Source organism: Rhinatrema bivittatum, chromosome 1, assembly GCF_901001135.1.
Source record: "Rhinatrema bivittatum chromosome 1, aRhiBiv1.1, whole genome shotgun sequence".
NCBI classification, from domain to species: Eukaryota; Metazoa; Chordata; class Amphibia; order Gymnophiona; family Rhinatrematidae; genus Rhinatrema; species Rhinatrema bivittatum.
The window spans coordinates 346,859,339-346,873,699 of NC_042615.1; the positions used below are offsets into that span (position 1 = coordinate 346,859,339).

A 14,361-nucleotide genomic window follows, 5' to 3' on the forward strand; every position below is an offset into this window, starting at 1 on the left:
TATATATATATATATATATATAACTTTAACAAAGATTATATATATATATATATATATATATATATATATATATATATATATATATATAACTTTAACAAAGATGATATATATATATATATAATCACAGATTAAGCCGCTGGACTTCTTCAAACAAGGATAGGAAATAACTAGTCTTGATTGTTCTGTTTAACTAGGAAATGAGTGAAAGAGGGTGAGAGAATATACTCGTTTCTGGGCAGTCCATAATTCGGATGCTTCGCAGACGTTCACATTTGTTTAACAAGCAACAAATTAATTTTCACAATTCAGTAGTAGCCATATGGCACTTCATTAATACCTCTCCAAAGGATCTATTCACTTTTTGTCTGCATCCATTACATTTATTTTTTTGTCCATACTGACCGAGAAGATCTGTCAAAGAAGACAAACCCTGTTTTTGAAACAAACTGTTTTTAAATCTCTTTTTCTTTCTTTCTTTTATTGAACTAAATTGATTCCTTTTATTTTTGTTTGCCTGCTCTCCACCAACACTTCGGTACAAAATAGTAAAGCACCCACAACAACAACAACAAAAACCTTTTTTTTTTTTTTTTTTTAACACAGTGCAACTGCTTGCGACGCGGTAAATATGCAAATCAGAGACCCCCTCCGTCCCTTCTCGCTGCGCGCCCTAGCCTATCCGAAGACGCGGTGCCATATTGGGCCGTGACGCCATAATAGTCCTCGTCCTATAGGAGGCCGCAGCCCCGCCCCGGGCGGCTGAGTGCTGTCCCCCTGGAAGTTCTCGCCTCTGTCCTGGAGATAAACCTAAAGGATGCGGCGAGGGCTGGAAATGTTTTATTACCTCTGAGCGCTTCATCCGAACTGTCAGAGGAAAGCAAAGCAAAGCAAAAAAAAAAAAAAAACCAACCCCAAAAAATCTACTACTAATAATAATAACAACGTCAAGGGCAAAGATTTAAATAATCATCATCATCATAATAAATAAATAAAAAGTAAGGGAAAGGATAAAAAGGAAGTGGACGGTAAGAAAGAGAAGAGAGAAGCCAAGTGATCCTCTGCATAAAAGCCTTAAAGCCGCCGGATCCCGGAGAGAAAGCGAGAGACCGCGGGGGGGAACTAAACCCTCTTTCCCCCCACCCCCCCCCCACCCCCCAGAAATAGAGAAAGCAGCAAGAGTGGAGCGGCGGACGCGGCCCTGAGGAGCCCCTGAAGCGGAGGAGGGGAAGGGGGCCCCCCCCCCGTGGCCCCCGCCCGCAGCCAGGACCGCTGCCTTCCACCGGAGCGCGGACTTTCCCTTCGCCCGTCCCGGGGCTGGGCTGATTGCACTGCATTTATTTTTATTTTATTTTATTTTGTGGAGCGGGACTTGGGCTCCCTTATTTTTTTTTGTTTGTTTGTTTTTGGTTCCTTGCTCGTCCTCTCCGGGCCGAGCGAAGAAGCGGGAAGCGGCGGGAGCGAGGACCGTGGGCCGCCGGCCCCGAGGAGCAGCCGGAGCGGATTGGGTTGCCCGCTGCCGCCGCCGCCGGGGGGCGCTGCCCTGGGCCCGGGGATGTTAGCGGTGGGGCCGATGGACGGCAGCCGGCAGAGCGCCTTCCTCCTGGGCAGCCCGCCCCTGGCCGCCCTGCACAGCATGGCCGAGATGAAGACCCCGCTGTACCCGGCCTACGCCCTGCCCTGCCCGGCCCCCGCCTCCTCCTCCTCCTCCTCCTCCTGCTCCTCCTCGCCCTCCCCGCCCCTGGGCTCCCCCAAGGCGCCCGCCCCCCTGGGCAGCCCCCCGCCCCAGCTCGCCGCCGCCGCCACCCCGCACGGCATCAACGACATCCTGAGCCGCCCGTCCCTGGCCTGCGCGCCGCCCTCCTCGGCCCCGGCGGGGGGCCTCCTGGCCGGCCTGCCCCGCTTCGGCAGCCTGAGCCCGCCGCCCCCGCCGCCGCCCCCCGGCCTCTACTTCAGCCCCAGCGCCGCCGCCGCCCTGGCCGTCGCCCGCTACCCCAAGCCCTTGGCCGAGCTGCCGGGCCGGACGCCCATCTTCTGGCCCGGGGTGATGCAGAGCCCGCCCTGGAGGGACGCCAGACTCGCCTGCGGGCCCCGTGAGTAGCCAAGGGGGGCTTCGGCCCATGCGACCTTGCTTTGGGGGGTGGTGGGGGGGGGGGGGGGTATGGAGAGTTTAGTTCCTTGGTTTGCCTTTTGGGACTTTCCTGGTGCATGGATCAGCGCGTGTCTGGGTCCTCCCGAGGGTGCGTGGGAGGCGGATGAGAGAACTCGTGCCTTCCCCCCGCCCAGCCTAGATTCTTGCCGGGGGCACTTGCTGCCTCTCGGAGGAGGTGGGTTACAGGTGGACAGAAGCGGAGATCTGGGGGGAGGAGGAGGCCGGGAACTTCTGTCAGTCCTGCTTTCTAGAAATCAGCCGCCGGGGGATTGCGCGCGGGTGCCCGGGGAGCCCTTGAAGGGGCGTTCCTTCACCGATAGTTATTGTATTTCTTTCTTTAAAAAAAGGGGGGGTTGTTCCGTGTATGGCGGCAAATCGTGCTGAGCCAAGACGTAGCCCGCAAGACAATAATCGATGTTATACGTAAATGACCTGCCCTGGTATTTCTGTTCTGGGCACCCTGGCTCAGTATTCTTTCATCCTGTCCGCTTTTTTTTTTAACGGTGTTCATCCTTTGGCAGAACTGCGTCCTGCTATAATTCTTCTAGTAAGCAGCGGCAATGCAGTTTCTCCAGGTAGTTTCTTGGCTTGCAACTTTTAGCGCTTTCGTTTTGGGGAGAGGGGGGGAAGGCACTCTTTAAAAAAAAAAAAAAAGCAAACAAACCAAACAGTCTGCCTCTGAACTTCTGGGAAGCGGCTGCAGCTGTTTCTGAGCGCTACGGGTTCTTCTAATCATAAAGGCGAAAGCCCTGTTTTGAACCGGACCCGGCCCGTAGAGATAATGTCCCGATGACACCTCTTCCGCTTTCATAAGACTTTCTATTAAACTGGGGGCGGGGGGCGTAGAAGTCCCTGTCCTGTTCGTTTTACCTTGCACGTATTGTTGTATCTAGCAAGCCGTTTATTTATCAACGAGGGGGGGGGGGGGTCGAATTTAACAAATATTTGCTGTCATTTCGTGCCTATGAATAACTTTTCTTTTTTGGAAAATAGATTCCCACGTCCCATAGACATTTAACATATGAATGGTCCTGTTAAGATGCAGTTTATTCGTTTAAACGAACAAAGAACTGCTCCGTTACCTTGCGCCTAAGATCTGAAGTAGAACTCAGAGCCGGGTGCTTGCTTGTAAGACGCAACAGCTTCCTCCCTTTCACCTGCTTTTATGGCGTTTTGCCTTTTAATTTAACGAATGTCTTTTTTTTTTTTCATGAATTGTTTCGTCTAAAACGCGTCTCGTTGATTCTAGTTTATAAATTATTCTCTCGTTTGAGAGATGTCACTGTTCTTTCAGTTTTAATTGTTCAATAGAATGGGTGTAAAGAGAAAGTGTTACAGAGGAAAAAGGGAAGAGAAACTAATTTAATAAGTGGGAAGCTGGAATCAAGAGGAATCATTTATCAATATGGTATATACTTACAATTGAAAATCCCCGAGTCGTCTGCTACGATTCGAAATATATTTAGAGCGTGATGGAAAGGACCAGTCGACTGGAGAAATTTGTATGTTATGGTTATTAAAGGCAAAGTTTCTTTACAACTCTTATTTTCGCAAAACCCGCTGCATCTGTAGGTAGTCTGTGCATGTTGCAAACACCACCCTAAGCCTAAACTCTTTGATGCCTGCCTTTCAGATCAAGGCTCCGTGCTGCTGGACAAAGATGGAAAGCGGAAGCACACGAGACCCACTTTCTCAGGGCAACAGATCTTCGCTTTGGAAAAGACTTTTGAGCAGACGAAATACCTGGCAGGGCCTGAGCGGGCCAGGCTGGCCTACTCGCTGGGCATGACGGAGAGTCAAGTCAAGGTGAGGCGATAAGCAAAGGCAGACGGTAGATATTGGATAAGGGGCCTGAAACGCACGCGTTACTGAGACGGGCAAGGGGGAGGTTTCTGGCAAGAATGACGGAGAACTCTTAAAAAAAAATTCTTCATGTCCGAAAGAAAGCAGCCGTGCAGCTACAGAGAGAAACATAGCACGCTGAGCTGTTTATGCTGTTACCACTTCAAGCAAATCCTTGATAATATTGTTATTACACTCTGTATGGTTCCTTGTAATAAGTCTGTGTGGGTAGTTCTTGGCAATTACTTACCGACCTTGTACAAACATCATCTTGTCTAACATTAAAAAAAAAAAAAAAAAATATATATATATATATATATATATATATATTTTTTTTTTTTTTTTTTTTTAAAGCAACCCCTCAGTTTTAAAATGCACTGTTGATATTTATTTAAGAGGCAACTGTTTTCCTGGGTAACACAGATTTAGAATTGTACTAAATGGCAAAATAATGATCAGATCAAGGGTGGGGTAATATGTATGTCCCGGTAATGCCACAAACTCGGTGAAGTCCACTGAAAAAGAAAAGGAAACAGAGCCAAGGGAACTATCTGGGAACAGCCAGGAGCATTTATGTTTTTGTTTTTTTTTCTGTCAGACACTTTTCTATCCATAAGAGGAGCCTGAGGTTGCTATAAGGTGTGTGTGTGTATACAATTATGTTTTAGGTGTTAACGATGATAAAATGTATGCATTGCATATTGATTTTAACATTATCCGTTGTTATGTAGAGATCATTTGTCATTGTTAATATGTCTAAATGACTATGAATAAATAATAGTTTGTATAAGAAACCCGCCCTTTTACAATTCGGTTGCTGATCCTGATAGATAACCCGTGAATCATTAAGGGAATTACATGCATTTAAAAAGGTGTATATTCACACAGTCTAGATTACCTGCCTCGTGCTACTGTCTGGTCTATGGTATATTGAACTAGAGATTGCATTTATGAATAACTTTGTTAAACCTGCCTGTATGTCTGTGGAGAGTTGGAGGGGAGGGAAGATTCATATTATGAGGATTTTGAAAATCGGTTTTACTGGTTGAAATGGTTAGTTTACATTTACAATAAATATTATTAAACACTACAAAATATCCATTTTCTTTTTAAAAGTACAATACAACCTTTAAAAATGTGCAATAAATGAACCAGCATTGTCCTAATATTTCTTTGGTTGCTGGCTCACACCTGATGCTTAAGAATTTGTCGCTGAGCCATGTTGTCCTGGTGTCACAATTTAGGTTGAACCGATCAGGACTGCCTGGCTTAATCTTAGTATTTTGCGGGGCATTGATTGCCTGGACGTAGACTGCATGTTGTAGGTGGTAATCTCCTCCGGTCACTGTATGACTCCCCGGCTTCCACTGGAAAAAAAGCAGAGAAAATCTCCAACAAATTCCCCAAGAACTAAATATGCCGGATACTGTGGTGCCAAAAACCAGACCTTTTAAAAAAAAAAAAGGGGGGGGGGGGAGGGGGGAACAAAAGGTGTTTGTATTGCTTGCCCTTATAACTACCGTTATTAGTATTATTAGCGTTACTGTTGTATTGTTTTATGTTTTATATTTTAACTTTTGTATTCTGATTGCTCTTATCGTTTGGCTAGTTGTTTAAATTGTCGCCTGAACAGCGAGCTTGAGGAAGGCTAGGTAGATGATAACAATTATTATTATTATTATTATTATTAATAATAATAATAATAATAATAATAATTACTCTAACTATTTTGGTCCTTCCCCCATCCCGGCAGGTTTGGTTCCAGAACCGGAGGACCAAGTGGAGGAAAAAACACGCGGCCGAAATGGCCACGGCCAAGAAGAAGCAGGACTCGGAGACGGAGCGCCTGAAGGGCGCCTCGGAGAACGAGGAGGAGGACGACGACTACAACAAGCCCCTGGACCCCAACTCGGACGACGAGAAGATCAGCCAGCTGCTGAAGAAGCACCAGCCGGGCGGCGGCGGCGGCGGCCTGCACCTGCACGCCTCGGGCAACGAGAGCTCCTCTTAGAGGCCCCGGGCCGAGCCGGGCCGGGCCAGAGGGGGGGAGGGGCGGGAAGCCGGGCTCCCTCCTCCTCCTCTCTCCCGGGGCGCTCCGGCCTCTGCACCCCCCACCCCCCCCAGCCGACGCTTGCGACTTTCTGAGAATCTGCAGGAGGTTTTAAAAAAAAACAAACAAACAAACAAACGAAAAGCCCGAGACTAACAGGCAAGACTGCTGGGTGGCAGGAGGAAAGGAACGCGATGCGCACCTCCTTAGCAGCGAGAGCCGGCGGTGGATGAAGGCCGCAGCGGGGTTGTTTTGTTTTTTTTTTGTTTTTTTGCATCCCTCTCTCTCCCTCTCCCCACCCCTCCCCCTCCTCGGGGCCTGAACTTTACTGGGGACGGATGGACAGAGATTGCCCAGGCGGCCCCCGCTGGTGCGATGCCGGCCCCGGGGAGCCTCCCTCATCGGGTGGAGGAAGCCCCGAGGTTTCCCCCTGTTTGGGAGCCCCCGGGGTCCCGTGTCCCCTCCCCCTTCACCATTGCTCGAGTCCTTGGCCTTACCGCAACTGCACTAACCCCGGAAGAATTAAGAGGAAAAAGACAGCGCCACGACTACGGGGACTGTTCTGGCTGCTCCCTCCCTCCTTCCCTTTTGCTTTTTTTTTTTTTTTTTTTTGCCTCCTTTCGTTAACTTTTCGGCCTCTCCTCTCTCTCTCCTGGGCAACAGTGCCTGGCCTGAAAAAAAAAAGAAACAAAACAGTTTGAACTCTTTGCTGAGGATCTGGGCCTCCCTTGGAAGAAGATGGAGCCTCCTTTGAGAGGCCCCACCGAAAACCACTGGACTAAAGCAACCTATTGAAGGCTCTTGTAAATAAATCGTGAGTCACACTGACCAGAAAATTACTTTACTGTGAATATTTAAATGTAAAATATCCTTTTTCTTTTTTTTTTTTTTTTGGTGGGAGAGAAGGGGAGGGGGTGAGGGTCTTCTCTTGGAAAGAACTGTCCATTGCGCCCTTTTCCCTTCTTTTGATGATTCCTAAGATATGAATGCTAAGATCCCTCCGCCTGTAGCTTTTCTCATCGGCTAATTTTTTTCTTTTCTTTTCGTTCGCCTCTTCCTCTGCGTGAAGAATTCCTCCACTGATGCTATTGGTGGCCTAAGGTTGGTGGATGCGGGGTGCTCAGCTCTCACTTGGCTGCAGGAGCCCGGCGAATAATAGGCAATATTACAGCCCACTTTGGTTTTCAAATTGCACACAAGTTTAATCACTATTTATTATTCATTTTAAAAAAAATATTTTTTTTTCGGGGGGGGGGGGGAGGGGAGGAATGGGAACAAAATGAGTTGTTTTAATTTTAAAATATTTCCAGTAAAATGCCCGTGAAAGTAGATGGTGGGAATTGTTACAACCACTTGCAGTCCAGGTTATAAAAACCAGTTAGATGCTGTTTGAATTTAAAGTATGTTTTTGTTTTTTTTTTTTTGTATCATAAGGATTACTGTAGAATATGTAAATTGTCTTCTTTTTTAAGCTAATAGCGGCGACATATTAGCAACTTAACATTTATTAATTTATATAAAATGTTTCGCTTTGTAAACGGAGAAACAAAAAACCTTTGCAGGACCAGTAAAATGTAATGCACTTTCTGTTTCAAAAAAAGAGAAATCGATTAAAAGCAGTTTAAAGATGTCTGTTTCCTGATATAAAGGGCACAGCTCGTCTGGTCTCATCGGGGATCAAATAATAAAACTGACCCTGCGAAATCTGTAAATTTTCTTTTATTTGTTCAGTCACTGGGCGAATTTATTGGGTTCGGTGATCTATTTATAATCCACTGGTGTTTTCCTATCTGAAGTATCCAAGGTGCCTTCGTGTAGAATCTTCCCTCAGAAATATTTAATTAGCTCCCTTTTTCTTTAGAATCGGGTATGGGGTTTAATGCTTTGATGTCTGTGCTTTACGAACCGTTATATCTGGAGGGACCATGTTGCTCTATTTGCACGGTTTATGCGGGAGACTGAAGCCCTAATCTGTGCTTGCAAAAGGTGTTTGCAACGATGTTTGCATTTTCCGGGATACCTACAAAGGTCAAATAGCAACGAGGAAAACTCAGGCAATTAAGGTAAGATATGGCACAGCAGGCAACAAGTCGGAAGCAGTGCGCAGTTTGGATTTCAGATTTTAATACAAACGCAACTATTTAACGGATAACTGGGCCTGAGCTGGATCATAGTCTCTCCGAGTTCCTACTTGCACTTTTTGTATTTGGTTTTTTCTTGCTAAACAAAATGAATGAAACAAGGATTTATTTCAAATTTGTTTCTTTTGGGAAGAACGTATTATTTTTTCTTTTACACGCATGCCCATCTTTAGACAAATCTTTAAATAATAAACTATTTTTTGTCTACATTCGCTTTTGATTGACTCTACAAATTTTGTTTTCAGGAGGGGGAAAAAGAATGTATGCCCTGTTTAATTTGTGCGAAACTAATTAAAACCTCGAGTGCCTTTGGGGAATGGCAGAAGTCCATCACGGTCTAGTGATCAGGAACATCATTTAATATCAACAAGTTCATGACTTATGGGTAGATTAAAAAAAACAAAAAAAACCCCACGGTCTTATAGTTAGGTTTCTTTATTTTACCATTTGGTTAAAACGGTTTGGAAGGATAACAAGGACTGGTGAGAAGTACAAAAAAATATTGTAAGAGTTGGGAGTTTAAGGTCTGCTCCTTTTTTAATGCACCAAATTGTGACCGTGTCTGGCTGGTGATTTAGTTCACATAATTTAACACTACCACGTTTACACATATGTAGCATGCAGCACGCAGCATCCTATAAACTCGGATTACTGCTGGAGACTTTCTCGTCTCAAGACGCTGCAGCGTTCACCCTGTCCTTGCCCCGCTGCACCAGACCATTGAGGTCATCTTGCAAGGAAAGATACGCGAATGTGTGGATATTACCCCTAAAGCTTGCTCTTTTTACGAGATTTTATGATATTTTGTTTTATTTTATTTCTGCAACATACAAAGTAGTTTATCAGATTTGTAGTGCTGTCAGATAAGAGTTCCCATACTCGAGTTATGACTCGAGATGCATTCCGATCTGACTTTTGGCAGAAGGGCGTAGTTGATTTATTAAAAACCAGCTCCCCTCCCCCCACTCCTCTCAAAACTCTCTATAGAGGCAACCAACGTGTTTCCAGCCTTATGGACCTGTCGATGCTATCGATTGCTTAACACCTCTCCATTATATCGAACTGGAACTGAATAATATTATTATAATTATTTTGCTTTACCATCTTTCAAGTGGAGGGTGTTTTAAAGATCAAAATTGATATAAACTTTGCATCACAGAGGCCCCTGTTTGAATGTTTTAAGTATTAAAATTGTAAATTGGGTTAGAATTAACTTTGAGGAGGTTAACAAATCCATATTATTGTTATTATTATTATTATTTATTATTACAGATCCGTATTGAATTAATGCTGTGCTTGCTGCCTTCATGAGCAAAGGTTCGCACGATCTTGGGGCATGCTGAATTGGTTTTTATTTTTTTCTTTCAAGCTGACTGCAGCACTGACAAGTTTTCCACTTAATTTACTTATACAGGGAGACGCAGCTGGCCACCAGTTGCACTTGGCACCATGAGACTAGAATTATAGGAGGAATAATGCCCAAGCCAGAATTTCTTGCTTTGTTCTTATTTTGTAAAACAAAAAGATACGTGGTCTGATCTTTTCTCCTGAAATCAAAATACGGGTTTAGAATGATTGAAACTTCGATCAACTTCACTTGAACTTTTAAAAATAAAAAGAATAGCCACGCCATTAGCAATGTGAAAGAGCTTTTTTGTTTTTTTTCTTCTGCTTTTTTTTGTGCTACTGAAGAAACCCCTATAAATGTCAGTGATTTTTTTTTTTAAGGTTTTAACGCGTAGGCACTCATTTATTTTACAGGGCTGCTCGCAGAACTCAAATAAGACGCCAAGACTGAATGGAAAAAAAAAAAACACACACACAAAAAAAAATCAACCCAAAACAAAACAACACGTTGAAATGGCTATTTTATCGCATTGAAAAGCAAATCTGAAGGACGAAATCAGAATAAACAAGCAGGGCTTCTTTAGGTTGTCAATTACAGCGCATCTGAACGTGAATAGAAGTGCGTGAAGGATGCCTCTCCCGGAAGGCCGCGGAAGAAAAAGGGGCGAGGGGCGGGAGAAACCCTAAAATTCTGGCAATAAATAAATAAATAACCAAATAAATAGAAATCCCTCTTCAGAGTGGCTTTGGGGGTTGTAATACCCCTCACCCTCCTGAGCGGCTGCCTTATCGCGGGATTCCCTAAAGGTTCCTCGGCGCCTGGCAATCCTCGCTGTTTGATCTGCCGCCCTCTTTCCCGCCGCACCCCAGGGGGGGGCCCGGATGCTGCTTCTGACAAGCTACAGGGTTCAGCCGAAATCCCATGTGGATGAGTACATTAAAAGAGCATCATCAACCTGGGGGCTAGGGGCATCGTCCATTTGCCTTTTACCCTCAGCCCGCCTGGCGAAAGGCTGATCTGCCACGTGGGAGTGGGCATTTTAAAGAGACAGTAACTCCTTTGTCGCCCTTTCACAATGAGGCTGTATAATCTCACACGGCCCAGGACCTTTTGATTTCACTCAGAACCCTTCAGGAGGTATTTGCAGTCTCTCCATGTGGCGTGGAGGAGGAGTGCGTTCGCTTTTTACTTATTAATTTCACCCTGGCCCTGTTAAGCCAGATTTGTATTCTCATCACACAGCGCACCTCAATTAGCTGGGGAACAGGCAGGAAATCCGAGGCCGGGGACCCGGAACCTTGCTGTCGCGGGTTATCAGTTAACCGGACATCTTTTCACACAGTCTGCCTCTGCCATCGCAGCCTGCCGGCCCTTTCGCACATTTTAACGCCGGCAGCCGCATTCCCAGGGTGCAGCCAGCTAAGCCCCCCTGGTCATCGTGCAGGCCCGATTAAACCCGGGAAATGGGGTTTAGCCCAGCCCGTGTGCCATCCAAGTGCAGCAGGCTTTCGTTTTGTCTGGGAACCGAAAATGATTACCCCCAACAAGAGAGGGTTTGACAGCTAGGATTCACCACGGAGACTTCCAACTAAGTGCATTAATTATATTATTATTTCGTGATAGCAAACCGGCGCGCCACTAAACCCATCTTTAATGTCCTAGATTTTTTTTTTTGTTTTGTTATTTTTTTCCCCATGTGATCTGCATCCTTTCAGCATAAAATAATAAAATGTAACCACTTGTACTTTTCAGTGTTTTGGGACTGTAGTTCCAAGTTGTGTTTCGATAAAACAAGAACCAGATGTTTTCTTGAGTCGAGTGTACAACAAGTCATTATTTTTCTTAAAGTTATTTAAATTCCTGCATAGAAGCAACTCTGCCAAGTTCCTTTGCTCCCCTAGTTCAGACACTCCCGCCAGTACTGGTGGCACCAACACTGCAGCCGAGAGTCGTCCTGTAACGTCAAGGAGAGAGTCGAGACAGGCCGAGGGAGATTCGGGGCTGAAGTCCATGCATTGCAAATGCATTCGAGATTAATGCAAACCACTTTGTAGTTTAAAATCGTTTTCAAACGCGTGTGAAAGCTATTGCGTGAAAAAAAAAAACTTCAGTGCCGAGAGAAAGAAGGAAAAGGTTATAAGGGAGGGAAGCGAGAGTTTTCCCCCCATGCCCGTATTAATAAGACATGTAAACAATAACAGTGGAAGAGAACCTGGTTTGAAACACTTGGTTTTATTATCCCTCATTGACAAACCTGGAACTTCAGTAAATCAGGATCCAGAACAAATAATAATGATAAAAAAAAATTATGAGGACGATTATTCATTTCAAGAATTTGAAAATGTAAAAGGAAATTTAGTTTACCTTTTTTTTTTTTTTTTTGCTTTTTTTTTCGGTGCTTCTGCAGTTCTATTGATTTTATTTGTTTTTTACATTAATTTCAACATGTTTGTTCCATTAGGGATCAGAGCGAAAAATTTCAAAGGGCTCCTGAAATCGGAGGATTATTTGTCTACCAGCGTACCATAACAATCAGTTTGCCCCTGACTCTTACATTATGAATATTGAAAACTGCAAACGAATTTCTTTCATGGATCTTGTTTTTTGTGTGTGTGTGTGGTGACCCTATGAAAGAAAAGAAGGGGACCTTGTATGGTTAACTTTTCCTAAGGGGTGTGTGTGTCTGGAATTTATGCCAGGTGATATTGCTAATTATTTCCTCTCAGAAAAAAAAATGATACAGTAGTTGACGCGCTCTAACCAGATTTAGCGCATTTTATGTCGTACATAAACTACAATGCTTCATTATGACAAGCTTGGGTTATAGCAAATAAGTCTTGCCTCTCTAATGCGGTGCATCTTGAAACACAGTAATAGCCATATGTTGTTATAACAACCCCTCTTTTTAATAAAAGTGGTGGATTTAATCCCGTTTGCTATGCAGCGGGACCTCTATATCTTCTAAAGTTTTACTGCCAAGGCTTGGATACAGGAGTGTTCCCTCTTGCACTAAGGAGACATCAAGAACCTTTTTTTTTTTAGTAGATAGGTACAAAAGGCTGCTGGTGGGAGGGCGGCCTTGGAAGATACCCTGAAATAAGCTTTACATCCCCCCTTTCCCCCCCCCCCCCCCCATTACCTTTATTTATTTTTTTAGCAGCGCAAGAATCAAGGAGTGAATTATACCAGCAGAGGATGCTGTTTGTAATCTACACAGGAGCGTTTGGAGAAGAAAAGCTCGGCCCATAAGTCAAGACAGCTGGGTATTGATTAAGAGAAAAAAAAAAAAAAGGTCCGGATTGCTCAGCTCCGTCAAGATGAACATGTTCATTACATGCTAATCGAGGTCAGTGGGCAGCAGGATCCCGCGTCGCCGCCTTGCTGTCATCAGCAAACTGATTCTGACCCGACGGAAAGCAAGCTCACCGGAAAGAGAACGCGGATATTATTTCCCTAATAATTACCGCCCATTTGTATAGTCCCTAGGGCGTTACAGGTGGCAAAAGAGCTTGCATTGTCAGCCCTCTCAAGCGAACGCATTTGTAGACGGGTGCCGGAGGGAGAAATGCGAATTCAGTCCTGGGACTACAGGGGAGGGGGTAAGCGAAGTAGACAGGTACAAAAGGCTGCTGGTGGGAGGGCGGCCTTGGAAGATACCCTGAAATAAGGACAAGAAACCATAGGACAAGAAACCGGTTCACTGGTGCTGGCCTCAGATCGGGGCTGATTTAACAGCCCTCTAGTGTTCAGGTGTCATCCAATATTTCCCGAAAACACCCGAATTCATGGGGGAGGGAGGTGAGGGAAAAAAAAGATGCATGGCCAAGTCAGTCTATTGTTAGGCGCTGCACTATAAGAGATCGTTCATACCCTAATGCCCTGTTCTCTATAAACAGCTTGTCCATAGGGCCCGGACGCGTGGCTCCCTGCTGCTGGCCCTCCCAAGGGGAATACGAATGCCAGCTTTCCACTGCTCAGGCGCACGGAGAGGCAGCGTTATATAGAGAAGGGCTTGCAGTTTACCCTGTTTTGTTTTGTTTTTTTAATCATGCAGTTATTTTTAATATTCCTCTTGTCTTCCTGCGATGGGGAGGACTTTTTGAACAGCCTGCGGAGGGCTGGTGTGATGTCCCGAAGTTAGGTTGTTTTTTGTTTTGGGGGGGGGGGGGACACAATGACGCAAGGAACTGAATTATTCCACCACCCGTGGGAAAAGCCAGCTCCCCCAAAACGGCTTGTGCTGCATCACAAACAATAGAAAGAAATCACTGTTTAGAAGGCAATAAAAGGTCGATCTGGCTAAAGTGTGCTGGTAGCAGAGAGGGAGTGAAGGTCCAAGTGTATGAACGTTTAGCCGGCAATTCTTCAATAGCCCATTAAACATTTAATTTAGATAACCACCTTTAATCTAATTGCTATTTGCAGCACTGCACTTCCCTCGCAGGCTCTTAAAGTTTTTAATTATAGGTAGAATGCAATAAATAATGCACACACTACTTACTCAGCAACGTCTGGGCCTGGATTTATGAGCAGAGATTTTCCCGAACCCCAAGAAAGGACACCCCCCTCTCCCCAAAACTACATTTTCCATTTCGCTTCCCTGAAACGTTCTGAACCCCCATCCGCCCAGAATATGGGGGTTTTCTTTCTGGGGGGGGGGGGTGCAGAATTTCCCTTACCCACTGCCTGCCAGCTGATTCTTCACCTTGCAAATAACCGATTTCGCCTGCCTTAAGGGGGGGGGGAAACAACGCTCTTGTGACTGAGCCCAGGCCCTGGTGTTAAACTTCTGACCTTCCAACGCTGCCTCCCAGCTTTTGTTCCGGGTCTG

At 45.2% G+C, this 14,361-nt stretch overlaps 1 protein-coding gene across 1 annotated transcript; it reads left to right on the plus strand.

Annotated features, from left to right (window-relative positions):
- Nucleotides 1-942: 942 nt before the first annotated feature.
- Nucleotides 943-6,655, plus strand: NKX6-1 (NK6 homeobox 1). The gene is made up of 3 exons (XM_029585151.1): nucleotides 943-2,090; nucleotides 3,783-3,955; nucleotides 5,745-6,655. Exons 1-3 carry the CDS (start codon nucleotides 1,553-1,555, stop codon nucleotides 6,000-6,002), a joined length of 969 nt encoding a protein of 322 aa, XP_029441011.1. The 5' UTR covers nucleotides 943-1,552; the 3' UTR covers nucleotides 6,003-6,655.
- Nucleotides 6,656-14,361: the final 7,706 nt, after the last annotated feature.

What these genes read in the sequence shown, in the direction of transcription:
- NKX6-1 (XM_029585151.1), top strand. Translation starts at nt 1,553, where the DNA reads ATGTTAGCGGTGGGGCCGATGGACGGCAGCCGGCAGAGCGCCTTCCTC. An exon ending in CAGACTCGCCTGCGGGCCCC is followed by an intron (nt 2,091 to 3,782) that starts GTGAGTAGCCAA and finishes CCTGCCTTTCAG; the next exon opens with ATCAAGGCTCCGTGCTGCTG. An exon ending in TGACGGAGAGTCAAGTCAAG is followed by an intron (nt 3,956 to 5,744) that starts GTGAGGCGATAA and finishes CCATCCCGGCAG; the next exon opens with GTTTGGTTCCAGAACCGGAG.